Source organism: Hypomesus transpacificus, chromosome 15 (genome assembly GCF_021917145.1).
Source record: "Hypomesus transpacificus isolate Combined female chromosome 15, fHypTra1, whole genome shotgun sequence".
NCBI lineage: Eukaryota > Metazoa > Chordata > Actinopteri > Osmeriformes > Osmeridae > Hypomesus > Hypomesus transpacificus.
The window spans coordinates 4,478,708-4,505,088 of record NC_061074.1 but is presented as its reverse complement, the minus strand read 5'-3'; the positions used below and the strand labels follow the sequence as shown (position 1 = coordinate 4,505,088).

The following is a 26,381-nucleotide window of genomic DNA, read 5'->3' as shown; positions in this document are numbered from 1 at the left end:
TCTCACTGTGTGAAGCCTCTCTACCTTTCTCTAAGTCTGCCGTTTTTCGCCACACCTCCTCGTCCTCCCAGGTACACTCCTACCCTTTCTCCCGTAGTGGTCAAAAAAGGTGAAGTGCGCTCCTTCACTCGCCTCCATTAAGAAAATATCCTACCAGAAAAAGGGAGAAATGAACAGCCATAAACAGTGAAAAAGACCCCTGAAGTAGTCAGTGGCATTAGTTGCATTAGTAGCAGTCAATCAACAAATAAAAGATTGTTCAGAGAAGACAGGATGTTAAGGATGTTTAGTCTCCCAGTGGATCAAGGATCTGTCAGGGAGGCTTAAGTTTGTGTTTGGCGCCACCTACAGGCTGCACTAACATTGATTAAGGGTGACGCCTCAATGATCCGCCTCTCAGCTAAAACATCTAGTGTCTATTCTGCCCCTATGGGTCCCAATGCTTGCCAACTTTTATAGCAAGGAGGAAGTTATAATGTCACTGACATGGTCAACCGTGGAATGGCACCTTATCTTGTTGAAAACCTTTGAATCGAATCTAAGAATTAAGATCAGCGACTAAATTATAAAAGGATATCCCACTAGTAGACTCTGTTGTGAACTCTGCTGTTCGATTGGAACAGGAAGTGTGCCGTTAACATTAGTCTTAATTGTATGATAAATATGATTTAGACTGTCAATGATTCATTGATTTGTTCTTTGTCAGCATTGTGTCTGATTCTTTGCTCTCTCTCTTTTCCCTTCCTCATCTCCTCTAGGTGTGGACAAGGAGAATGTCCAACTCTCCCCCGGCTCTGCCTTGTCCACCAGTGGACGGACTCGCCACGGTTCGGCCAGCCAGGTGCAGAAACAGCGCAGCGCTGGAAGCTTCAAGCGGCCCAGCATTAAGAAAAGAGTATGAGCCAGAATACTGAAAGATGGATAGAACATTGCCCTCCAAAGGTCCCTGGCCGACTGTGCCAGACATTATGCTGCACTTTTTCAATGTACTCTTTCTCTTTCCTCTTCCCCGCCCCACCTGTCTCTTTTTGGATGGTCAAGACTGCCTGACGATTGTTTAATTGATTGAACTGGCTACATTTTGTGTTAATCGATCCAATTATTTTTATCAGAAGCTCTGCACGAGTGTAGACAGAGGGAAAGATGTCAGGGGAACCCATTTCTACATGTTTGTGTAGAAACCCATTGTTTTTTTTTATGTGATATTTCTAACTGCAAAGAGTACTGAAAGTCATCAAGGTGTGGCAGAGGATGATTAATAAGTCATTCTTTAATTTATCGATTTTTATCTATATATACACACTGTGTGTAAATAGATTTTAAAAAACGATCTATGTACATACACACAGTTAATGAACATGACATTACATTTTGTAGGGAATAGCTGCAATGTATGACAAAGGTTTGGGATGTGTTGATCCTCATTTTTTGCACATATGGGCAACAGAGACCTTTTATCTTTGTTAGTACTCCGAGCGCCACGTAGAACTACAATACCCAGACCCTGAGGGACACTACACTCGGTGGTTTGGAGATGTGTGGCTGAATGTGTACTGCTGAGGCAGTCCCAGTGACAGGAAGGCCAAGGTACAGACCACAGTATACCCACAGTCTGAGCTCCTCTGAACCCCACCCTATGTTACCTTTTCCCACCCAAGAAGATGCAGTGGAGCCATCAGTCACATGACCACAAGTCATGGAGTATTGTTTAACTCACCATCTTGGTATGTGTATTTGTATGAATTTGCCAATTGTATTCTTCCCAGATATGTACATAAAATATGTATATATATATATAATATAGAAAAAGTGATATATATATACATATATACACACACTATTCCATATGGCAATGTTGTGTCTCACACGTTGACGTTTTATCCATGGTGTGCCTTCATTAGGGTTTTCCAATGTGTATAATTTGTAAAATAAAGAAAAAAAATCGTATTCTGGGTAAACGGAACAGGTACTAATTATGGAGACATGTTCACACTAAGCATACATGTGGAAAAGAGCTGCATTTTAAACGGTATCTAATTATCGTCAAATATACAATCATCAATACCCTGTTGCCTATTAGTATTTAACCTGTAGAGCTACATTTAGTCATTTAGCAGACACTCTTATCCCGAGCTAGATAGGCCTTATGAATTATGAAGTTATTCTTTTTAACACTTGACATATACAAATATAATCTGAGAAACACTAGAGGGACAAGGCAGACTTGTAAATAGTATATGGCCTTTATTTTATTGTTATGAATCATGTTTCCTGTGTGTACCTTTGTATGTTTGATTTATTTACAGTTTGGCCACCAAACTAAATCTGATCCAGCCCATATAAAAGACTACATGAGGATTAAATATTCACTGTAATGATACTTTGTGATTCTTGATTGCAGTGCACAAGTCTTATTTCACTTAATAGAGACAACTAGATTATGTTGACCTGGTGGATAAAATGCCATTCTTTGTTTATAATTACCTTTTCTCACACAGGTGTTTCATGGTCAGGTGTCATTTTTTTGTTATGACCAAGCTAAATGTGGAATGAGGCAGTTTCAGTGTTGAAGACACAATGACCTACATACACCATATTTAGTATATATTCGCATGTCATCAAGACAGGGTATCAATCCCTGATGCCCTTGCAGCAGATAAAAGGACACTTCACCAAAGACTAGCTTGCACTATGTGAATGGAAAGACATTTTCATACATGTTATATTGACTAAATCCATCATTTACACAAAAACTTCAGTATAACGAGAACAAAACAGTACTTAAATAGTAAAGCATAGATTTAGCATCATTGTTGTTCAGTCATCCTGCTATTTTGATTGCGTTGAGGTATGTCTGATTGTTTGTCACTACTCATGCATTTCTCTCAGTATTTTGTTCAGGTCCAAAAACTGAAAATCTTTTATATGGTAATAACTCCTATGTGTACAAATGTTAGTATTGTGGCATCCACAGTGAACGTGTTTTGCCAAATCACACTTCCACACTGCTATACTTATTGTTGGCCATTCATCATCTGAAAAATAAGTTAAATATCTTATTGGTATACATACTAGAAATGTACACCTTGCAACAAGAACATATTCCCTTATGTCTATTGAGTTGGATGCATGTTGAGTGCCCATAACTTCTTACTGAAGTGATTGACTTGCACTATTTTGAATCACGGTCAAGGGTTTTGTGAAGAACAAATAACCTGCAACATTGCATGTTTGATTTAATGTTATGCAAAATCTAATGTGGAGTGTTGGTCAGGATTTTTTTTGTTATGTGTCACTGTAAATATTTTGTGTACGATTTTGAAAAAAGTAGCCTATATTTACTAAACTGTACATACATGTGATATCGTAATATTTCCCTTTTTTGTAAAGCAGTACGTTGCTGTATAATGTATGACGAGAAAATTCAATGATTCCAGTGTTAGTAATAAAAGTGTTATCCCCATTCTTGTGTGAAATTATATTGTTCACACAAAAGCATATCTGTACAAGGGTTACAATTGGTTGAGTAATGTGCATTAACGTCTGTTAAACAGTTTTCCCATAATAGGCCTCACATTATTGGTGAGTTCAGTGAATGTCATATCAAATTTTTAAATGATTCCTTTTAATTAATTGTCCATGATTGATCTGTTTCATACAAACATTCGTTCATAAAAGTAAAATACGTTCCGCGTTAATCCTGTTGAAAATAGGCTGTGCTGCATCATCAATGGTCTTGTCTATTGAGAATCTGATAGGGAAAGTAAAATGATCAAACCAAAAAGTTTTATTTTTAAAACGTGGGAGATGGGACCCCATAATTAGTGTATATCTTGGCCAATTAAAAGGGGTTGTCTGGGTTAAACCAATGCATGAATTCGGACAATTGGAAATTAAACGTTTCGAAACGATTGGTCGGATGACGTCTGGTGTAGCAGGGATAGCCTGCCCTACACTTTCATACGAACCTTTGAAAAGCCTTCCTGATATGGATTACCGTATGAATTGCTTAATTGCAATGGACATTCAACATGCGATTGCTGACTTTTGATGCGGTAATACACATCTTTCCAAAACAATTTTTACCACAACAATTTTCTAGGTAGTTGCCTTGGTCATGTAAAAGTTGACTGCGTTTAAGTGTGATTTCGCGAGACTACAATCTCTACTCGCGTGTGCGCCGTTATCGCGAGGTTTTAACAGCTGTTGGGTCTGTTTTTAGAGTCCGATGCTTGGTCGGTCAACACGTGGAGAAGACAGAAAGAGAGACCAGACGGGGACAGGTTGGGATAGACTACAGTTTGAAATACTTAACATTATAATTCAATAATTCAATTCATCGTGGCGGCGTGGAGGACGCGTACATACTGTAAGTGAACTCTGCAAGCTAGCTGTGTATAGCATAGGCAGCTGAGACCACGGCAACTGGTTATGTAGCCTGCATCATTTGTAACAAGACAGCGCGAGATATTTCCTTGTAAAGATACAATGTTGCACTATAAGGTTGTCACCCATTGAACGAAATTGTAGCCCGTTGGACACAGGGTGTCAAGTCTACGTAATTACACAGCTCTAATATACATCATTTCCATGTCATTGAGCAGCCTAGCTTGATTTCGTGCACAGGCAGAGGCAAACCAGCAGTTATCAGCTAGCATGTCATATTCTCTTAAATGAATCACACAAAAACATAACTGTTTTTGGGTTGGTCATTCATCATTGTTCCTGAATTCGCCCGAAAGATGTGAAAGGCGAATGTACATGATTAGCCACAAGCTAGCTCTCCTGTCGTTAGGTTCAGCTAACAAGCTAACGTGAAGGTTTCGAGGCCCAAGTTGCAGAGAAGCATATATCACGACCATAACGTCCTAGATGCGACATTTGGTCACGAGCTACCCAATATAGGCTAAAATCATTGTAATGCTCTATTTTATGTAGGTAGGCTACACCTTGTGCAGCTAGACAGTTTGTTGCGTGACTGTCGCAGCGTTGTAAATGGAGTGTCAGTCACTGAATTCCAACTCAACGAAGATGGCTAACGTTAACGAAGAGGCTTAAATGATTTAGCCACGACAATGGACAAGTTTAAACACGCTTCTATTCAGTCTGCGTCTTGTCAATTCAGTCGTTCCATCTTGCCATTTAAACAGGACATGCATGGGTGTTTTGCATATTTCTGCGCATCTTTTAACGATTGTCTACACAGCCGGCTAACTTAATGCATTGCAATTCATCATGCGCCGCGGCCTACCATGCTTTTATTACGGATAGTGTAGGTCATAGCTAGCAAGTTGTTTTCTAGCTCATTCTGACATATATTTTGTAGCAGTTTTTTTTGACCGCCGACTGTTCCAAGATAAATTGTCACCAGACCTTGCTAGTTGGCTAGTGACACATGATACTTTTGCTGTTTTATTTAATATGTTAGTAACTAGCTTTATCGTGTAGGGACGCACATGCACGTAGCTCATCACAGCCTCGAGGCTGTATCTTGGTGTACATTGTTGGATGAAACTTGTATTCATGGTTCTCAGATCTGTCAGAGGTGAACGTATGGAAACGCTATCAATTTTAGATCATCGAATTGCAGAGTAGGGTCTCAGGTGTCAGATTCCGGCACTAGAAATGAAGGACAGCCTACCACTCGTAAGATCTAGCTAGAATACAACATAACTATCCACCCATGCACGGGTTAAGTTATCTTTTTGAGCCTGTCGTGTTCGTTTAATGTTGTCCAGTGTTCCAAATGCAGCGAATCTATATAATAAGCTGCAATCCCCTTTGCTTTGTGTATTGGACGGTTTGTTACATGCAATTTATACTGTGACCCTTACGTTATCTGCCCCCAAGGTCGTATAGCAGCGCAGCTTGATTCTTGACTTTCGAGTGTGCAGCCAATCTAACTCGCACAGGCCGTGGAGTGTCCCACACGCGGTGTGATGTGTGCATAGACTAGCTGAACACTTTTGGCCTACTAAAGTCCAAACGATTGTGGGCGTTTTGTCTAACCTTGTCGAAGGTGAACGTTGAAATAACAACCAGACTTTGTTTTAATAACCGCAATGCCCGCAACCGTTGCACCTTGAAACTATATCGTCTACCTGAATCTGTGGAACTGCCTCGCAGCCATCAATGTGAAAGTAGTACATGCAGCTTACCCCCCTCTGTACAACCCGTTTTATTAGGTCTGGCATAACCATGTGGTGTGTTCTCCTCTGCCAAGGAAGCAATATGTCCTTATTTGGCCTTTTGACAAATCGCTCAAAATGATGTTGGTTAGATCTTTATTGACTAATAAAGGTTTCCCAAATATCGTCTCCTGCATATACCTTCTATTTATTAGATGAAATTGAACAGTATTAGCAAAATGTGTTCATTTTTACTCCAGTCTACGATCTTCCCCATGTAGATGCATGAAATAAAAATTAATCTGCTTCAGCGCTCCATTATTTTGTTTCAGTGTAAATAGGATAAACATCTGAAACCCGTGTTTTCCTTGTTGTGCCATTACGTTTTAGACATGAAATGTCTGTGAAATTAGAAAAAAAAATTCTTAGTAGAAATGCTACCCTGCAATGTAGTCTCTGTTGACAAACTGGAATCGCACACCATCTCAACTAGCCGTGTGTGTATACACTGGTTGCTGATGCTGTAAAGCATGACTCTAGTAAGAAGACACAGGGGGTTGGGGGGGTTGTCCTGGCAGTCAGAGACTAATTCTATCTGATTGACCCATCCCTAATCCCTAACCTTCAAGTCTATCCCAGCAATTCTTGCTCCCACAACACCACCAACTCGCTGCTGGAATCCTAACGTTGGAATTCCAGGAGGCCCCTGTCTCCATAACATACAGGAAAAAGTGGTTTTTGCAGCTTTAGCTTGAGGCTTGTTTTGATCTTTGATACAATAACCTTCTCTTTGGTGTCACTATGTTAGTCAATACAAAATTACACTACTTGATTGGCAGGGAACCTTTAAAAAATCAAAATGGGATTTTAGAGAATTTAAATATTGTGACGGTTGCTCTATTTTGTCATATGGGCTAGCTGTTGTCCGAAAAGCTGGTCAGACTCAGACATGATCACACTATTCCACAACACTCTTGACTTTTTATAACTAATGAAACCTTTTGTTAAGTTTTTGGATGAAGGGGTCCATTGACTAAATTAAAATTAAATTACCTGGGTTGTCACTGCAAACTCTTTTGAATGCTTATTATTCATCTTAAATAAAGGAAAGGCTGGTCTGGGATACATCTGTCTAGACAATAACCAAGTTCAGAACAGGAGAAGACACAGTGGCAAAACAGCTACAGTATAACATGGACACTTTTCCTGATGTGATCCTCATTTCACAATAACTGTGCCAAATGTTGACAACATCAAGACATTTCAAATATATGACAATCTCACTCATCCATGTTTTAACTATGATAAGGGTGTAAAATGGGGCACAACAATGATGGCAGGCTTATGTCTCCCTCTCTGAACTCTTAACACATTCATGTCTCTTCCCATCACCTTCCTACCTGAGACTAGCATTAGCACAGTCTACTATCCATCGCCCTGTTCTAATCCTGCTTTACTCTAGTCATAACTAGAGCCTCTTAGGCATGTAAGCTTGCTTCCATAACTGCTTCATTGAAGTTTTCACACCGTCCTGACCAGAATTGTGGAAGTTACAAGAAATAAGTAATAGACCCTCTAGTGCATTTCTGTCTCTCACGATGAGAAGTTAACCAGGAATATTGAACACAGCCTCTAAAATGCCACTTTTGATGTGATGAAGTGTGTATGCCATTTTATAGAAAGGATCTGTCTCATTAATGTTTAGGTAATAGTTTTAATATAGCTATTTGAAACTGCATTCCATGGCCTCCCTGCTTCCTTAACTGAACTGCATGTTTGTCACTTTAGAGGTCAAAGTCCGTTCAGGTGTACACTGTCCTGGCTTCAGAGGCGTGCGTGCGTGAGACTAAGTGCCATTGGAAGCCCTGCTATACCAACTAACATTAGAGGGTGGGGAATGGGGTTGTCCTGGGAGCAACAGAGTCACCCCTGTGATTCATTCCTTCCTTCTAGAGGGAAGGCCTCTACCGTTCTGTTAAGGAAAGGCATGCTTGGACTTCTTTTTTAAATATGGAATGGCTGTCTGCCGCAGCCAATCATTGTGAGAGTAACTGGGCATGCCCAGTACGCTGATGAGTGTTTTAAGGGTAACTGTATGCCACTGGGTGCTACTGATAGTTTGGCCTTGTCGTGTGCTTGGTTGTTAGTTTGGGAAAGTAGATAAAGCCTATATCTTTGAAGTTATCTAATGATTATTTGATTTATTTAATACACACACATTTTGTGTTTTGGCAACTGTTACTGATAATGCTACAATGAAATCAAAGGTTGCTGTACTTTTGGCATCGTAAATCATATTTAAACTTCTGAACTACAGATCTTAAAATGGCAATAATTGCAATTCATTTAACTTAACAATGCAACCACACTTGTGTCTATATGCCATTGGTTGTCAGATTTGTGTGAACAGGCAGAATGAACTCAGAACCTTGTCAAAAGTGACACACCCTTCTCATCCTATGTATATGACCAGGACCCACCTGTGAACACTAGAGGACTCTAGAGGACTGGTGTCCTTATGTGCTCTTCTGCAGACAGCTTCAGAAACATTGGGCCTCCCGCTAGACCACAGCTCCGATAAGAGCTTGTCTAAAATTACTTAAGACTTTGCCTCTCTTCTGTATTGGTTTATTTGATCATGTTTTGGACTTTCGCAATCAGGGGTTGTGGTTTTTCCGTATCACACTGCATTCAAACAAAAGCATTGCAGTCAGGCCCAATACTTTTTCTAGTCCAAAACTAGCCTAACCTCTACACCCTTGTGTCTGTGTTTCCTCCAGGTGTAGCTGCTAGGGTCCTGAGGAGATGCCGCTGAGGTTCCGGTCTGTTGTCCCGTACACGCTGCCCGGAGTGCTGGCGCTGATAGGCTGGTGGTGGTACATTTCACGCAAGAAAGAGCAGATCAGCAGCCACGACAGTGAGGAGGAGGGGGCGGTGGCCATGGGCTTGCTTACATCCCCCACCGAGGGCAGCAATGGCCTGTTGGAGAAGGCATCCGTGTCCCCAACCGCCTCCACTCACCAAATCACCGGAAGAGACTCCCCCCCGATTGTTAAAGGAAAAAATTCAACCAAGCAGGAAGTAGAAGTGAAGGTCCCCACCTTCAGAGCGGCGCCAGTAGAAGTCCACCGTACCCTCACACCCACAGCGTCAGCAACCGCAGACAGACCCCACACCCTTCCCGAGCCCCAACCGCCCTCCGACCCCCACATCCCCTCCGACACCCATGTCCCCTCCGACCCCCACGTCCCCTCCGACCCCCACGTCCCCTCCGACCCTCACCCGCCCTCAGACCCCCACATCCCCTCCGAACCCCACACCTCCTCAGACCCCCACACCTCCTCCGACCCTCTCCACGACAGAGTGAAGACAGACCCTGCTACTGTGAGCTGCCTAGGCTCGGCCGGGACCAGCGTGACACAGACGCCATCATCACCTCCACAGAATCAGGAAGAAAGCTCTGCCACCAGCACACTTGAGAGGGAGCAGGAGAGCGCTGGGCAGAGCCCACCCTCTGCTGTTGCTTTGGTAACAGAGCCTGAACAGCCAGAGCTGGAAGCAACCAGTCATCCCACAGCAGAAGCAGAGGTGGTGGTTTCCCAGGTACTATATGCCATGGTCTCAGCTACACCACTGGCAGCAGAACTGGCCAATGCAGAGAGACCAGAGCCAGAGGGGGAGGTCTCAGGGAAAGATGCCCCCTCATTGTCCTGTTCCTCCTCATCCACAACCCTTTCCACCAAAGACACACTGGAATGCTTGCCAGCCCAGGACCAGAGAACAGCCCCAGAGGAGCCCCACACCCTGGAGACAACCACATCGTCACAAGGTATCCAGCACACTGTCATGACAAGTATACAAGTCCTTCCATCACCTCCAGCACCTGTAGACTCCCTGCTTGCCCAAGGCCCGGCCCAGGAGAACGGAACCGGCCCGGCGGAGCTCGAGCTCATGGCGGCAGGCCTGATAACTGATGTCATCACTGCAGCCACCGCACAGGTTCTCAGCGTCACCTGCTGCCAAGACACCGACAAATCAGACTCAGAGATCGCCAAGCCTGGCAGTAGCAGCACGCCTCTGGCAAATGGGAAGCCATGCTCTGAGCAAGAGCCAATAAGAAGGGATAGTTGGCCCTCTCCCATAGGCATCGAGTCAAAGGGGGAGGGGTCAGCAAACCAGGAAGAGGAAGATGTGCCCAATGGGTGCCTGTCTGTGCCGGTGTGGGAGCCTATAAGCAGCCAGCGAGACAGAGCAATAGAGAACACGCAGAATAGCCACTGTCCGAGCACTTCGCTAGAGACTCAGGATCCCGCCCTGGCCAGCCTGGACAAACTGGAAGAGGAGGGGGAATGTTTGGGGCCAAGGGTCTCAGGGGGGGTGGTGGAGTCAGCGGTGGTAATGGTGACGTCGCTGGTGGGGGAGCACTCGCTGGGAGCCATGTGTGAGATGAAGAGGCTCAACTGTGTGGGCCTCAGGAACGGTGCTCACGGGGCGAGCGAGGCTGAGACGGACCAGTCCGGAGGTAAGCTCACATCCCACTCATGCCTCATAGCCCAGAGGACAGTCTTTTAGAATCCAGCCCCCTTTTTAAGAGGTTTTCCATTGTAATCTCTTGAGGGTTTGGGTCAGATTTGATGTGACATCTGGTGGATATGGGGACGCTCCCCATAACTGATCTGTAGCCGTGTCCCTCCTCTCCCGTCAGTTTTATGTAAAGATGGTCGTACATTCTACAATACCTCAGGTGAATTTGGATTCATTTCTAGTTTCTCAAGCACTTTTTCCTATTTAATGTGTACTCACAGAAATGCATAGTTGTGGGAAAGACGGTATTCACAGTAGTGTACAGCACCTCACGTGGTCCCTCAGCTACAAACTCACACATGCTTGTTTACACCTCCATTTTCATACTGGTGATGAACGCTTTTCTATTAGTGTTCTGGGTGTATTCTCCTCCTTGTTGTTCCTTAGAAAATGTTTTGTCGGCCTAGTCCAATACCAGGACCTCACCCAAGTTCGCTTCAATTCACTTTTCAACCCTAAACTGAATCTCCCAGCCACCACATCGATATATCTTCTCCCCATCTTCGCTGGTTTAAGTGACAATTTAAATGTAACTTTAAGCTGACAACTTGATGTGCAAAGATGAGTTACCCGAGCGATGTTTTCACTGCAAACAAGGCGTAGAGCTTCCACTTAAAGGTTAATAATAACCTGTTTGTTCTGTTACTACAGTACATGGGTTGTGTATGTTTGAGTGGGTAGTACTATATAAGAAATGCATATAGATTAACATTTGTATTTAAGAACCAGTAATACCAGTTCCACCAATGACCTTTCTGTTGGCATGTGTGTAGGTTCTGATGTGAACAGCATGGACTCGGTGGACAGTGGCTGCACCATGGGGGCTGGGGACAGCCAGAACAGCAGCAGCCTGACCCCCACAGCCAACTCTGAGCTCATCGTGTGGGAGATTGAGGTGCCAAAGGTGGGTCTGGAACACCCTGGCTCCATCAGGGGCACTTGGTGGCCTCTGCCATACATCTTCAGTCACACTTATCAAAAGTTCAGACGTCATCAATACGTTCAGATGTCAACAAGATTCACTCAAAGTATTGGACTTGGGGGAACCAGGCCACTGAGTCTCTGATCTGTAAACACTCAGCTGATTCATTATCAACCCCACGCCAGTTCATACAAGGGCTAAGATTATGAAGACCTGAACATGAGCTTATTAGATTGATGCATCTTCTCCTGTATAGTGTATTCTAGTATCAGATGTTATGCAATATTGTAATTGAAATGAGTTACTGTTGCACTGTCCAGTAAAATGCCAATATTCCTTAACACTAACTGCTATAGTACTGTTGGAAGTGCAAGTTTTGTCCTTGATTTTTTACTATGCACTTACTATATGCACTATTCATACGTCACTTTGGATGAAAGTGTTAAATAAACGAATAACTTTTTATTTCTTATTAACTGGGTCTCCATGCCAGGCCTCTCTTTCTTATGAATCCATGCTGAGACGTGGAACCTTTTGTTGTCTTCTCCTCCTCAGCATCTGGTCGGACGGTTAATCGGGAAACAGGGACGATACGTGAGCTTCCTGAAGCAAAGCTCAGGTGCAAAGATTTACATCTCCACCCTGCCATACACACAGGAGTTTCAGATCTGCCACATAGAGGGTAAGTAAGGCCACACTCCATCACAACATGTCTGTTATTAGCTGCTCACCCTGAAGGACCCTTTAAGGACCCTGAAGGTTCAATCAAAACCCTCAAAGGAGGAGGAGGGGGGGGTTGTTTGCATAATTTCCATTTATGTTTATTTATCATTTATCTTCTGATACTACTCTAACAAAATATTGTTGATGGCTAAAAGATACCAAGTTCTCTTTCTGGCTTAACTGTTCACCATTCCAGGCACCCAGCAGCAGGTAGACAAAGCGCTGTCCTTAATTGGGAAGAAGTTCAAGGACTTGGACCTGACCAACCTGTACGCACCCCCATCTCTGCCGCTCACGCTCCCCTCGCTCCCCATGACCTCCTGGGTAAGGCCAGAGAACCTTCCCAACCCAAACCACCAGTGACAAAGATTAGGAGGGCTACTGAACAATTGCCTCTCCTGTCCTTGAAGTCTGTGTCCTACCCTGTTCCTATCCCAAATTGTCACCTGAACATGACTATAGACACCCTGCAAGATTCCCTTGTTAAGGAAGCGGTCTGTCATTTGCAGTCTTAATGTCAAATGAATATACCGGTACCACATGCAGGGTATTAATGTATGTGTGCATCTTTCAAAATCCAAACCCTGCTGACTGGGGGGTGGTCTGATCCTGTCCACAGCTCCTGCTGCCCTCCGGGGTGACGGTGGAGGTGATCGTGGTGAACATCGTCTCCGCAGGCCACATGTTCGTGCAGCAGCATACGCACCCCACCTTCCATGTCCTGCGCAGCCTGGATGAGCAGATGTTCCTCTGCTACTCCCAGCCGGGCACACCTGCCCTGCCCTCGCCAGCAGAGGGTACGACGATGGATGGATGTGTGTTACAGGGTCTTTTTCCTTCTATCCCTGGGTTCTTTTTTGTTTATTTTTTGATGCGTGTGAGTGAAGAGGGCGCTGTGTGTATTTGTGGGTATGGCACACTCAGATCTGTCTCCCTCTCTCTCTATGCACTGCAGTGGGACTGATCTGTGCAGCGCCTGCAGTAGAAGGAGCCTGGTGTAGAGCCCAGGTCATCTCCTTCTTCAAAGAGACCAGCGAGGTGGAGATCCGATACGTAGACTACGGTGGATACGACAGAGTCAAGATCGACACCCTGCGGCAAATAAGGTAGGTGCCTTTTTACATTTTTAAATGTAGCTCAAGAATGTGTAGGTGATTGACGGGCCAAATGAGTTCGGCCTTTGGGGTCAGTTGTTAATAATTACATGGCTGCAGTGGTTTATTGGTTTATTGCGATGCCCTTAAGGGCTAATCTTCTAGGGTTCGAACAATTAACAAATACACACACACACGTGTGTGTGTGTGTATTTGTTAATTATTGTGGGATATATGCATATCATCACATAAAATATACAGTTAAAGAATTCCCATAACTATTAATCTAGCTTGCAAACAAATGGTGAATTGCCTTTTTGAAGTTTGCGAGACTGGACAGGGATCTGATGTTTGGTGGTAGGGTGTTCCAAAGATAAACGGCACGGTAGAGAAAGGGTCTCTTTTTGGAGTTCATGGCTCATGACTGACAAGTATTCTAAAGAACATATTCACCGTGCTGATGGCGAATCTATCTCTTACCAAGGGCCAACCCAGATCTAGGTGCATTTGTTCAACAAGCGCATCTCGTGAGCATTTCAACAACAATTTGCAGGCTCTTTTCTGTACTACTTGGAGCTTACGAGTGGTTGACTCAGACATGTTTGCTAGAGCTGGTCAACAGTACTGTGTGCAGTGCTGCGCTGTAATCTGTCAACTATTTGTGAAATTACATGAATCCCCCCAAAATAAAAGTATCTCCCTGTTGGAAAGTGAAACTATCATTGTGAAGTCAATTTTCCATCATTTGTTTAGCAATTTCTTGTATACGTATAATGTGGATTTTATAGGTCTGTCCATGGTAAATGGACAAGTCAATCAATAAAATGTGAATTGTGGTGCCTTCTGCAGTGCTCTGACCATCCGTCCTGTTGAATATAATTTTCCTCAGGTCGGACTTTGTAACATTACCGTTTCAAGGTGCTGAGGTGTTACTGGATAACATCGTTCCTCTGCCAGGTGCAAATCATACCCATACTAATACTTTACTTTTACAATTCTCTAACCACTTGTCAATACACTAGTAATGGTGGTCAATACACTAGTAATGATGGTACATCTCAATGTAAATTCCTGTGCATGATGGAACATAAAACTGTCATCAATGCTCTTAACACGGCAATACCATTACACCATACAGGAGAGGATAGGTTTTCTACCGAGGCCAGCACTGCACTTGAGGAGATGACCAGAGGAGTTGCCCTGCTTGCACAGGTAATGCATAGAAACAATGATACAGTTGCCGGGGGCTTTGGGGAGAAGCTGGGTGGGTATATGTATATTGCCAGTTTGCCACATCCTTTTAATGCATTAACTGAAAAGAGTTCAGTTTATGCTTCATACCAGTTTGTGGTACAATATTGATTCTTCCCCTTGGTGGTGTCTTCAGGAATCCCCCTTTTAAGACGTGAAATAAAATTATGCTGACCCATAGCCAAGTCGTTTTTACTTTCTTGCAAAAATCTCTACTTTATTGGCAGTAATGTTGGATTTGTCTAGCTCAATAATGAATATACCCAAGTCTCATATTCATTCTAAAAAGGTGAATGAAGAAGCCTATCCACTGGACAGATATTTCTGTGGGTTAGGAGTTACAAAGCAGTCTATTTTCTCCTCTAGGTTACGAACTATGACAACAACACTGGTGTCCCGTTGGTGCAAATGTGGAACATGGTTGGAGATGAGGTACGTTTGCCATCAAGGAGTGGAGACAGAATCTATAAATATTTGAATGCTGACATTATTTCCTAATGCGTATCATAGTAAAAAGGAAAGTAGAACTTCTTAACCAGTGTAAACACACCACATCTTGGAAAATGCAAACTGCTACCAAATCACCATTTTATTAATTGATTGTTGTCTCTTGTGCCCCTCCAGCTGGTATCAGTGAATCGTACGTTGGCGGAGAGAGGACTGGGCACCTGGGTGGACAGCTTTTGAACATGGCTGTCCCCGGCCCCACCACCCTCCTTTCCTTACATCCCCTCTGGATCCTGTCTACTCTGATACCTGGAGTTTCCCATCCTTCCTTGCCCGCAGAACACCCCCATACACATTTCAATAGGAGAACTCTCAACCACTGGATTGGGGATTTTCTTTTTTTTTTCAATTTTTTGTTTCTTAGTTTTGGTTTCAACTTGAAGACAAAAAAGAAAGTACTTGTACATTTTAAGAAAATAATTATATATTGTAACTGAATAAAGGTTGATCCAAGTTTTCCGTCCTGCCGTGACACTTCTCTCCAGGCCTCTGCACAATTTTGACTGGATTATCATGCTGTGGATGTATCCATTGACTCCATAGGAAAAAGAAAACCTTCAATGAATGGGGAACTAACTTCACCTTCATTAAATCTAACGACCTATACACTGGCACAGTATAGTAAACATAATAATCGTTTTTCAATGAAACCGTTGGGGGGGGGGGGTGGGGGGGCTTCTGGTAGGGTCAAGTGAGACTACCTGAGACGCATCAGCGCACTGTCATGTTCTGTCTGGATTTGTTTCAACAACTGTGGATTAGTCGGTGGACAATGGTATAGAAGGTGCTCTCAGTTCTGTTTTGGTTTCTTGAGTTGTGTCCGTGAAGACAAAAACTCTTGATCCATGCCTTGGATTTTATTATAACCACAATCCTAAGAACGGGAAAACTATCTCCAGCCCCTCGTCGATATGGACGCATTGGGAGGGTGCAGAACACTGGTCCTAGGAGACACGGCCTGCTCACCTGACCTGGCTGCCTCCTCCTGACAACACTGTGGCCTTATGGAGAACGGGCTTCCTTCTCTGCACCGTGTCCAATTTGCAGCAGGCCTGCCCTCGTTCCTCATCCAGCACACTCTTGTCTGTGGAGATGGGTGAGGGGGTGGGTGAGCCAATGGTGGGCTTTCCCTAAGCTTGGCATCACAGATCCTGTACCTTCTGTACCGTCACTCTGGCCACTTCCTTTTCATACACTACAGGTGCTGGACCTCAGCAGTGTGCATGGGGGGGCACTTTGGAACATGTAGAGGAAGGGTTCCATATTCACTCCCTTCCTAGCCCCACCAATTTTGCGTTGCAGCTTTCTGAGGATTTCATGAGGAAGGTGGCATATTAAATTTGTGGCAGTTTTTGTGGTAACACTTGAGAAAAAATACCCACTCCCAGAAAGGCCTCGCCACCTAACCTGGTACACTCAAATAACTGCTTTTAGAGTCTGCCCAGTCCTACAGGCTTTTAAAAGGGAACTACTACATGATATTCAAATCCAGTTTGTCTATCGTTTGTATGCATGATAATATGCCTGGTATCTGCCCAGCTGCGCCTGTATGTTCACTGTGTTGACTCCTACATGTGTTATCTATTTACACTAGACTCGGTACATGTCAAGGGTACAGGAATCAACGTGTGTGTGAATTGTGTGTCCACAATGCAAACCAGACAAGGTAGCGGGGAGGAAAGGTTAGCATATTGCATCAATCACACTATACATACTGTGTAATGCTGTTAGTGTGTTGCTTCTACACCTTTTTGTTGTTTTGGTTTCATAGACTTTTTTTGACACTTTTAACAAGAAATGGAAATAAATAACTACTGTACATCATTGAACACCACATAGGGGTTGCTGTCGACATCACTAAAGCAAGTGAAGGTGAAAGGTTTAACTTAAGTTTCGGAAATGTAATGAATTCTAAATGTAGTCTTTCTTTTGATTTGACTAGCTGCTTACTGCTACTGTTTTAAATGAATCGAGTTATTGTATTTGAAAGGGGACTAGATACTGTTGATCCTGCCACACTATAAAGTACTGTACCAATGCTACTCTGACAATAAGGCCATATATTTCCCACTGCTTCATATAGACTGTGTCCAAGTAAGGTTTAAAGAAGTGTTTCAGCATTTGACCGAAGCACTACAGAAGGCCAGTAGGAAGACTGACAGCAGCAGAAAGTAAATTGCATTAACTTTATCCCTAAATGCTCTGTGTTGTTGTGAGGATGACAAAGTTCAAAATGCTGGTTTATTGTGGATGAGACTCGATTGTCTTAGGAATGGTTATTCATGTGTAAGGTGATATGATACACTGCTTGGTTGAAGACGGTTCTAGGAAGAGGGTGAATGTCTTGAATAGCTCTGTGTTTGCTTCAACAGACGTTATTGTACAAAAGTACAAAAGCTGACCAGTGTTGGAGCAGTAGCCATATTCTTCATCCTCGTGAGACCTTTACATCATTTCAACATCTGTGCTCGGTTCAACCCATCAATGCCTCATCCAGAATATATCCCCCCGTTCCACTTCACCTGTCCTCTCCCCATTATCAGAAATGCTTGATCCAATAAGTTTTGACTTGTGCAGGCCTGTGTATATAAGATATTTCACTGTACTTTTGTATTACACTGGAGAGACCGAAAGCAAAAGGGAACATATTTTCTTTTTTTCAGGGGGGGGGGGGGGGGGGGGGGTTGTTCAACTCTGCTCCCCTTCCAAAATTGTTTAATGTTCTCTGTGGGTAAGACTGGTTTGAAGTGTTTGCTTAGCTAGATCATTAATCATTTGATTATTTAAATGAGTGTTAAGCAATCCTGCCCAGATCATTTAATATGTACAGGTCAGTTTTTGCCAGGCTCATTAAAGATTTCATTCTTGGTTGTACAGATCTATTGGGAAAAAATAAAATTATTAAAAATGTTTCTGGTATTGGTTTTATCCGACTTTGATTATTCCTTTCACAAATAAAGGCCTATTTGTGTTAAACCGATCTCCTAGGTGGGGGTGGAGCTTTACATGAGGAGATTGCCAGTGAATATTGATTGACCCATTTTAGGTGTGAACATTGTCAGTTATCCCGTTTCTGTAGTTTCACCACTTCTGTAAACATATCTAGATATATACAAGTACTTTTTAGTCACATTTCCATGAGGTTCTAACAGCATTTATTTATATAAATAAACAATGCTCTAAATAAAACATTATTGTGAATCTTATGAATAGATCTGTCATCGGATATTTTTTGTCTAGGTGTTATTTAGTATTTTTTGCTGTTGTGGAGAGTTTTGGTAGGTAATCTCACCTTTTACATAGTGGTCAGCAACGTTTTTACATTTGCGTCGACTAATGACGCTAGTATATCAACACACTGTAGTAGACGTTTCAAACCAGTATGCCCCACAAAGCCCAAGTGGCACAGAGCAGTCCAGGAAATGGATTTAGCGTAGTGCCAGTGGCCAGTAAACAGTAGCCAAGTCTAAACAATGTATTTTCTGAATCTGTAAGATGGAAATGTGAAAGCAAAGACCTCTCGTTAAACATGAACGATTTACAAGGGGTGTTTCTCCTGACTGTCTGCATGTGTACTTTTCTTTTATACGGCCAGTAAGGTAAAGCATACCCGATTGGTTAAGAAAAGTATTTCAGTCCGGTTGAATACATTATATGATAGTATATCATATAATGTTCAGACCGGAAGAATAATGCATAATTTGAGAAACTGACTTTTACGTTCAAAACGATTCAGCTGTCGTTGTAAACAGGCGGAATGGTTTTCGTCTTTTACCTCAGGTGGTAAGATCAATATCTTGAAGTTACTTTACAATCCAGTCTTCATCAGCAGGACATGGATGTTTAGGACGTGCTTTACGTTGGCCACACGTTGTGATCAGTAAGGGATCAGAGAAAGAATTCAGAGAAGGGATTAAGACCACAAGAGGGCGCAATAGGTTAAGGTATTGACAACCACGCCAGTCTTGCTTATAGGAAAAATTCTGATTCTCTCGATGTTTTTTTTTAATTCACAAATATGTATCCTATAGGCTATCGTGTACGTTATTATATAGGCTTAATAATGTCCCTTAAATTTAGATTCGAATTTATCGCTGATTCTGTCACCTTGAGCATGAGCCAATTGTGTTTGTGCAACGTTCAAGGTGACAGTATGTTTTGAAGATGCTTTGTTCGTGAATTCTGTTACCGCAGATGAACTTTTTCAAGACAGGTGAGGCAGCATAAGAACGTAGTTGGAAAGCTACAAACAAAAAATATGCCACCAGAATGCCAATGATATAGGCTCCATCAACAGGGTGGTGACTTCAATATAGATTTTTTTTTTAAGAAGTTAATTACTAACATCAAATTAAAAACGCAATTAACTGAATGAACATCTGGTAATAGAATGTCCAGGATCTCGAGGAATAAACACATAATATGAAGTAAGTCTAAATCCGTTTTAGTTTAGAGTGAGAGGGTAGCCTGCATTGCACCTGTCATAGATCTACAAAGCAGTATGGATAGTCTACACGAGGCTCTCCTCCACCAGCTGGTGAATGAAGCTGTGCTTAGATGCACAGGCCCACGGCGCTTTGATGGAAGTTCATTAGAATGAAAGCTAACAGCTTTTGTTTTTTGGACTCCTTGATGTGCCCAGTTATACGGGAAAAACTGGATACATTTGTATTTAACTGAATGTGCCAGTGTGTGCCTGTCATCACACTGAAGCGGTAGCAACAGGCATCCCACGACGCTGACACATCACACTGCAGCCAAAACAAAACATCAGACGGCTAACCGACAAAGGCGCGTAATGCGATAGGGCCTCTGTGCACTGAGGCTTTTTTCATTAACAAATGAAATGTGTTTTAATTAGCAATATCTAAAATAGATAAGGGGGTTTGTCCTTTTAAAAGCTGATCTTACTTGATCTAACAGTGCAGGAAACACAACAGGATGTTTGCTAAACTGTCCTCATGAAATCACGACCAGGGAATTAAACAGGATGGAGAAAACACCAGGGATAGTCACACCAGTACATTTCTAAGATGATTTTTCTCAACAGTATTGAGCACACAACACAAAAAGCAGTTGCACATAAGTCTGTCGTGTTAGTTTTGCTCATGCACACCGGATAGTGACCTAACAATTTTAGTTTTTTTATTATTACTAGATTGTTTTACCCTTGAGACACAGCATGGCCTAATCCTTGAACAGCCCTCACACATTCTATGCTGTAAAGTAGGCCTAAACGTTAAACTGTGACACAAACTGTGAACAATGGGATTTCAACACAGATCTAGTACCACTAGCACATTACTTTCTGACCCTAATCTTAAACCTACTATACACTAGGCCTTGACTGCAAACCAACAAACATTTTCTGTTCTCCTGTGACTCATCAGATGATGAATAAATCACCTTAGTTCAACTTAACTTTTCTTTTCATCACCACAGTTGTAAAGTAATTGTTTTGTGTTCTCTAGCATTCATCATTACTGTGGCGAAGCAGACTTTACAGTCACTAAATTTTTCTTTGAACTGAATTTCAGAACAGCATCACAAACATGATCTAATAAACTGCTATTAACACCAAACCAACAGAAGACCTGAAATTACTCCAAATAGACAATATATTTTTACTTGACACCATTCAAGACACTAACACTTATTTGTTTTAGTGTTTAGTGTTACATCATATCACCATTACAAAGCAAGTTCTGATAAGGTGTTATACATTAACGTGCCAGCCAGTCTTAATATCTAGGCTATATTATGCAATAGAACCTGATACGCCACTGAACCAGCACAAATGTTTGGATCATTAAATCTCCATGAATTGTTTTTCATCAAACTAGTATATGATTAAGTACTGTTTTTATGTCCGGAAACATTTGATGTTAGAAATAAAGTTCTTGGCACTGTTTTCAAAGACAATTTCAAGTTGTATTGTTCAGGGGAAGACCCCATCGTTAGTATAGGGTACAGTGTTCAGTTTGCACTAACTTCAATGATAGTAGCTTAATAAACTGTGCAGTCATATCCGTTAAGTCTCAGAGAAAGAGATTTATCATGTATGGGGAGATGAAATGACTGCACCAAGACCCCCCTTGGTTAATTAAGTCACAGTTTGTCATTTCCTATTATCTTTTGGTTTGATAACAGTCCAGTTTACTCCACTCATCCGATGAGGGTGGGTGTGGGGGGCTACTTGGGGGATCCTCTTATCTCTGTCACTGTTTGATCTGAGAGAATGTCCTCTTACGATTCCTTCTAATGGCTGTTACAATTTGTTAACGGTCCCCAGGGCCCCTGGCACCCCATCCCACCCAGTCCTGCTTGCATATTTCTTCCTCATTCATTAGTTGTGGTTGAAATATTATATACTAAAACATGTAAAGTAATTAATGGCATTGTTTTTGAGGATTATATAATACTTTCACTGTAAAGATTGTTTAATTATGCCCACCATCAGACTGTCTTCGACATCTGAGCCAGTGTTTATATTTCATATGACCGTATTTGTGTGTACTCATTTCCTGGTGACTCACTGATGAGAGATGTTTTAGCACAGTACATGATAAGGCTTCTAAATTGAAAGTTAGATTACAGAAGCATATTCCAGAGTTGGGACTCTTGCAGATGTCTCATTTGAAGTAAAATAAGTCTATTTTTACAGCCTGTATGACTGCGATTAAAAAACTGTTTTTTTTAACTGCATGAGTGAGATGAGATGTCCAGTGGATGCTATGTGGGAGTTGTTTCATACAAACAGAGGTTAGTGATACAGTATCCATTTCCAATCCATGTAAAGTTCTCACATTTTCATCAAACCCCTTAGAATCATAAAAACCACTAACCAGACCTCGTCCCCTTTTGATCAACCTCTGGCCCTAACAAACAACAGCCATTCCCCTCTAATTTGAAAGAAAGTGTTTTTTTAATTCAGTGGTTGCAAAATAAAACAAAATACTAGTGTGCTATATATGATACTTTTGCACCTCTTAACAAAACATGCAATACACAAGTACTGTGCTCAATAAGTATTATGACTATTCAACTGAGTTGAATGAAAATGCTACAGTAGTTGAGTGTTGAGCCAAGCCTCATTTGCATACAACTCTAAACTTCATGAAAGTCAAACAGGCGAACAGGGGTTATTACACTTGTGTATTTGTTCATTTGAAGATTATTTCAACAGGCTATGGCACCACTATGCATATATCGAGTTAGCATTCATTCTGCTCTAATGCTGAGACAACGGTCTCCAGAGCATGTAAGTACAAAGGGCTAAATTACTAGTGCATTTCCATTGTATTCAATTTATATGAGATTCATTTGTAAATCAATCCCACTTAAAAATGGATGTCATCTATTATAACATTTTAAAATCAATTACATTTTTATAAAATGCATGTGTACTGTTTCAAATCCTTGCTATGATAGTTTGTGAAAGTAATTTAAGCCCCAAACTAAACTTATGCCTTTAAAGTTCTGTTATACAAACTGAGTCTGCCTCTGATAATAGCATGGCTCTGTGTGCAGTTAACCAACAGCCAGACAGCTCCTAGATTCTAGCAAGTGAGGTGCAAATGCAGTCTCCACACGCCAATCAATCAGTCAGATTTAGTTCAGCTTTGCCTAGCCTTTGGCTTGATGTGTGTCACCTTTACTTTGTGTTGCTAAACTGCAGTTTGAAAGCTCTACCCAAGGAAAAAGAAAGGGTAAAAAGAAAGTGATGGACCAAGGGTTGCCTCCAGCCTATGCTTTTCACCAAAGAAACTTTGAGGAAATAAACAACAGTCATTCTAGCATGATTTCTGAATCCAGAGAATAGCATCTAGCTCATTTTCAGATTTCTGAATGTCCTCAGTTCAATGGGTATAGACAGAGCTGGCAGACCATCTTAGTATGGGCTTTTTTGTGGCATGGCGTTTGTGGAATTATTAAATTAATATGGTAAATATAATGATAATTGAATGTTGATTAATTTTAATATTTAACATGATATGTGCTGGTATGTTGCATGCTGGCATTGTCAACACCAGCAACATACAATTGGTCTAGAGCCAGTCTTACTTCTGCTCCACCAAATCAGTGGACTTGAACTTCAACATGTAATTTATAAATCTCTTCAGAATTGCAACAGCTACACAACCAAAATGTTGGTAGGTTCAGGTTTAGGTGAGGGTACAGTTAAAACAAGTGTTCTCTGTTACACGCAACTTTGAAAGCTCACTTCACATAGACTCTCATTGTTGAGATGTACTCAACTGTAGATCCGGATTCAGAGATTTAGAGCAAGGAAAACGTCATAGAACACAGTGCACACGGAATATATCACGCCAGTTAACTACTGTAGCAAACCAGACATAGCCAGTGAATAGTCCGAAACAATTTTAACTAGACACAAATCTTATTAAAACGTAGGCATAATGGTTCCATGTCAGTTAATAAATTATAAGAAAACCTTCCATAATAGATTAATAAATAACTGATTCTGTTTCTGTATCAATCAGAACTAGTTACATGAAATTAAAATAGATTTTTTAATGACTTTCTTTTCACAGTCAGCATGCATGTAAGCATGTATGACTATTGTGGTTAACTTTACATCTGTATCGATGATATAATACGTGTCACATACATAGAAAGAAATCTGCAAAGTGGTTACATCTGTATGTGGGCGGGGAATGGCAAATGACGTCAATGGAATTGGTTAGGTGACGAGCCCCTACCCCGCCCCAAGTGGGTCAAGGGAGGGGGAGGGAGCCACAGGCTGAGCTGATCCCACGTGTGACGGTTGCATTCCCGGCTCAGTAATATTCTCGTAGCGGGCTTCGTTTGCTGTGTCTGTGTGTGTGTTAGGTACTGCAAATAGCTAGGTTAGATATGGAGGGAGACGGGAGCCAAGCCACATCTGGGAGCCCTAATGATTCGCAACACGACCCGGGGTAAGACTACGAACGTTAATGATTCGTTTATTTATGGTTTCACTAGTTCTATTTGTAAATGTTGCTTTATCACATCACTGACATTTATATTGCCTTCCGGGTGCAGTCAACTACACCTTTATTTGATTGTAACGGGCCTGCCCCCTTTTTCAATATTGCTGGCTCGGTGAGCTTGCTATGTAGAGCTCTCCTGCTACTGCTCTACCTTCGTTTTCCTCGCTTTTTGTCGCTAGCTAAGTAGTTAGCTACAGCTAGCCAAGTAGTTAGCTACACGTCAAAATGGCCGATCTGACATCTGGACTCACTTCTGCTATATTTTCTTCTTACAGTAAAATGTTTATCGGTGGCCTCAGCTGGCAAACTTCACCAGGTAAGAAAATCATAAGCGGATTACAGTGGGGCATTGTCGGGTTGTATTCTGTGGCAGGCTGAGGCTGCTCGTGCTGCTTGCCCGTGTGTGCCCGTGCTGTGTGGGATATGTAGAGTGTGTACCTTTGCACGCAAGGTTATTTTGATTTCCAATCATTTGAAGTCCTCTATTCGACCCCTATGTTCACAGGGAACAGTCACCGCGCATATTTCTTAAACATTAGTATGTGTGTCAGTTAAATAATCGACACAATATATCTCTCTTTCTTGTTTTGCAGACAGCCTTAGAGACTATTTTAGTAAATTCGGGGAAATCAGAGAATGTATGGTGATGAGGGATCCAACGACAAAGCGCTCCAGGTAAATACGATATTGTTCTCCCATGCTTGCCTTCAATATACTTTGACATTGGACGTGTATTCTCCGTGTCCTCATACTGTTATCTCAATATCAAGTAGCCAAGCAATTTATTTTTGTCCCGCGTTGCGCTTTTACAAGCGCTTGAATCAGCGCTCGACAATGATTTGACATTGACCAGAGCTCATAATACTAACATATTTCGATGCGTACATCTGTACCCTTCATTTGTCTAGGAAATATGTCAATAACAGTTCACTTTATTCCACAAGGAAAAGTACATTGAAGGTCAAAACTGAATGAACTAGTATGCAAAGTGAAAATATATGCGAAATTCGTATACATTGTAGTGTATAGCTTTGTTGTTGTACACACCGCAAATGTTTTTGCTTTCTGTGTTGTTTCCTTTGCCACAGGGGATTCGGATTCGTTACATTTGCGGATGCTGCCAGTGTAGATAAAGTCTTAGCTCAGCCACATCACGAATTAGACTCGAAAACGGTATGTTTGATACTTCTTTTGTTACTTCTCCGATTTTGCACCTTGCATGCATGTCCTTGATCCCCTGTTCCATTGTATCTGTTTCAGACTTCTGAACCATGTTATTTGAATCTGTCACTCACAGCCGCATACACATGACGTTAACAAGTGGCTAGGCAATTATGCATTCTGAGCCTCTTGTGTCCTTTCAAAAAGCAAGGCCTGTAACCCTTTCTTTACCATAGAGGGCTTAAATACAATAAGTAATTGTTGCACTTTAACCAACTGTGAATCGGCCCTCCAAGCACATCTTAATGCTTTGAGCAGACCAGTGTTGTGGTGAGCTTTTGTTGTTTAACTAGAAATAAAACATATTTTTCTTCATAAAATACGCATACATATACCTAAATAATTGTGCTGTGTTTTGTTGTTTTTTTTACATTTCCTCAAAATAAAATTGAAAGATTGTGTTGCAAAAATGCAGGCTTATCTATAAATAAATGTACTTTTTATGTGCACTTCATCTTGAGTTAAGCTTTCATTTACACCCACCTGAGTCTGTTGCCTGTGTAATTTACTCTACGAGATACCTACCTGTTGGCTCCTGTCATCTTCAGTGGTCTGAATATCCTTACCTCTCTTCCTCTTAAATATGCCCTAGGCTGCCTATCTCCACTTTCTTCTAACCATAGACCCCAGATAAAGATGAGGGCAGAAAAATATGAAGTGCATAACTGTAATCTGTGAAAATGGCGCTAAATTGAACTTGGTCAGAATTTATTTTGTATGACTCACTTTTTGGAAAATGCCTTTTGGCTTTAGGTATTTTATTTTTGTTTCCCTGCTAAAGAATGCTTTGTTTTGAGGACTGGGCTACTTGAAACGTGTGTGTGTGTGAGGGAGAGAGTGGGTGGTTGGGGGGGCCGGTGGGGGGGGGTAAGGGTTGCTGGTGGTTGACACAGCTCAGTTTGTAATTGCCTTCCATCTCTCCAAGCACAATCATTTTTGATGGCATGATTTCCTGCTC

The 26,381-nt window shown here is 41.9% G+C and overlaps 3 protein-coding genes across 9 annotated transcripts in view; all 3 read left to right on the top strand.

Annotated features, from left to right (window-relative positions):
* The window catches only part of nf1a (neurofibromin 1a), a 51,256-nt gene extending 48,876 nt beyond the window's left edge, over positions 1–2,380 (top strand). For 3 of the 6 annotated variants that reach the window (XM_047036657.1, XM_047036656.1, XM_047036654.1), the window contains 2 exons: positions 16–71; positions 759–2,380. In XM_047036657.1, coding sequence (XP_046892613.1) covers positions 16–71; positions 759–914 — 212 coding nt within the window. In that variant the 3' untranslated portion in view covers positions 915–2,380. The remainder of the gene's footprint in view (positions 1–15; positions 72–758) is intronic. The other 3 variants (XM_047036660.1, XM_047036658.1, XM_047036655.1) reach the window with 1 other exon arrangement.
* Positions 2,381–4,193: 1,813 nt separating this feature from the next.
* Positions 4,194–18,119, top strand: akap1b (A kinase (PRKA) anchor protein 1b). Its single transcript, XM_047035982.1, has 11 exons — positions 4,194–4,369; positions 8,909–10,650; positions 11,486–11,616; positions 12,190–12,316; positions 12,554–12,681; positions 12,977–13,154; positions 13,313–13,463; positions 14,341–14,408; positions 14,590–14,663; positions 15,069–15,134; positions 15,327–18,119. Exons 2-11 carry the CDS (start codon positions 8,934–8,936, stop codon positions 15,387–15,389), a joined length of 2,703 nt encoding a protein of 900 aa, XP_046891938.1. The 5' UTR covers positions 4,194–4,369; positions 8,909–8,933; the 3' UTR covers positions 15,390–18,119.
* A 5,821-nt stretch (positions 18,120–23,940) lies between these two features.
* On the top strand, positions 23,941–25,872 carry LOC124477985 (RNA-binding protein Musashi homolog 2-like). Of its 2 annotated transcripts, XM_047036070.1 has the most exons (5): positions 23,945–24,148; positions 24,478–24,518; positions 24,796–24,877; positions 25,291–25,375; positions 25,463–25,872. In XM_047036070.1, exons 1-5 carry the CDS (start codon positions 24,087–24,089, stop codon positions 25,511–25,513), a joined length of 321 nt encoding a protein of 106 aa, XP_046892026.1. In that variant the 5' UTR covers positions 23,945–24,086; the 3' UTR covers positions 25,514–25,872. The 2 variants fall into 2 exon arrangements, with proteins under 2 accessions (XP_046892025.1, XP_046892026.1); XM_047036069.1 differs by having other exon boundaries at positions 23,941–24,148; positions 25,291–25,872.
* The last annotated feature ends 509 nt before the right edge of the window (positions 25,873–26,381 follow it).

Bases quoted from the DNA above. Each gene is read 5' to 3' on its own strand.
- akap1b (XM_047035982.1), top strand. From the start codon at position 8,934: ATGCCGCTGAGGTTCCGGTCTGTTGTCCCGTACACGCTGCCCGGAGTG. The intron at 10,651-11,485 runs GTAAGCTCACAT...GCATGTGTGTAG, and splicing joins TGAGACGGACCAGTCCGGAG to GTTCTGATGTGAACAGCATG. The intron at 12,317-12,553 runs GTAAGTAAGGCC...TCACCATTCCAG, and splicing joins TCAGATCTGCCACATAGAGG to GCACCCAGCAGCAGGTAGAC.
- LOC124477985 (XM_047036069.1), top strand. From the start codon at position 24,087: ATGGAGGGAGACGGGAGCCAAGCCACATCTGGGAGCCCTAATGATTCG. The intron at 24,519-24,795 runs GTAAGAAAATCA...CTTGTTTTGCAG, and splicing joins CAGCTGGCAAACTTCACCAG to ACAGCCTTAGAGACTATTTT. The intron at 24,878-25,290 runs GTAAATACGATA...CCTTTGCCACAG, and splicing joins CCAACGACAAAGCGCTCCAG to GGGATTCGGATTCGTTACAT.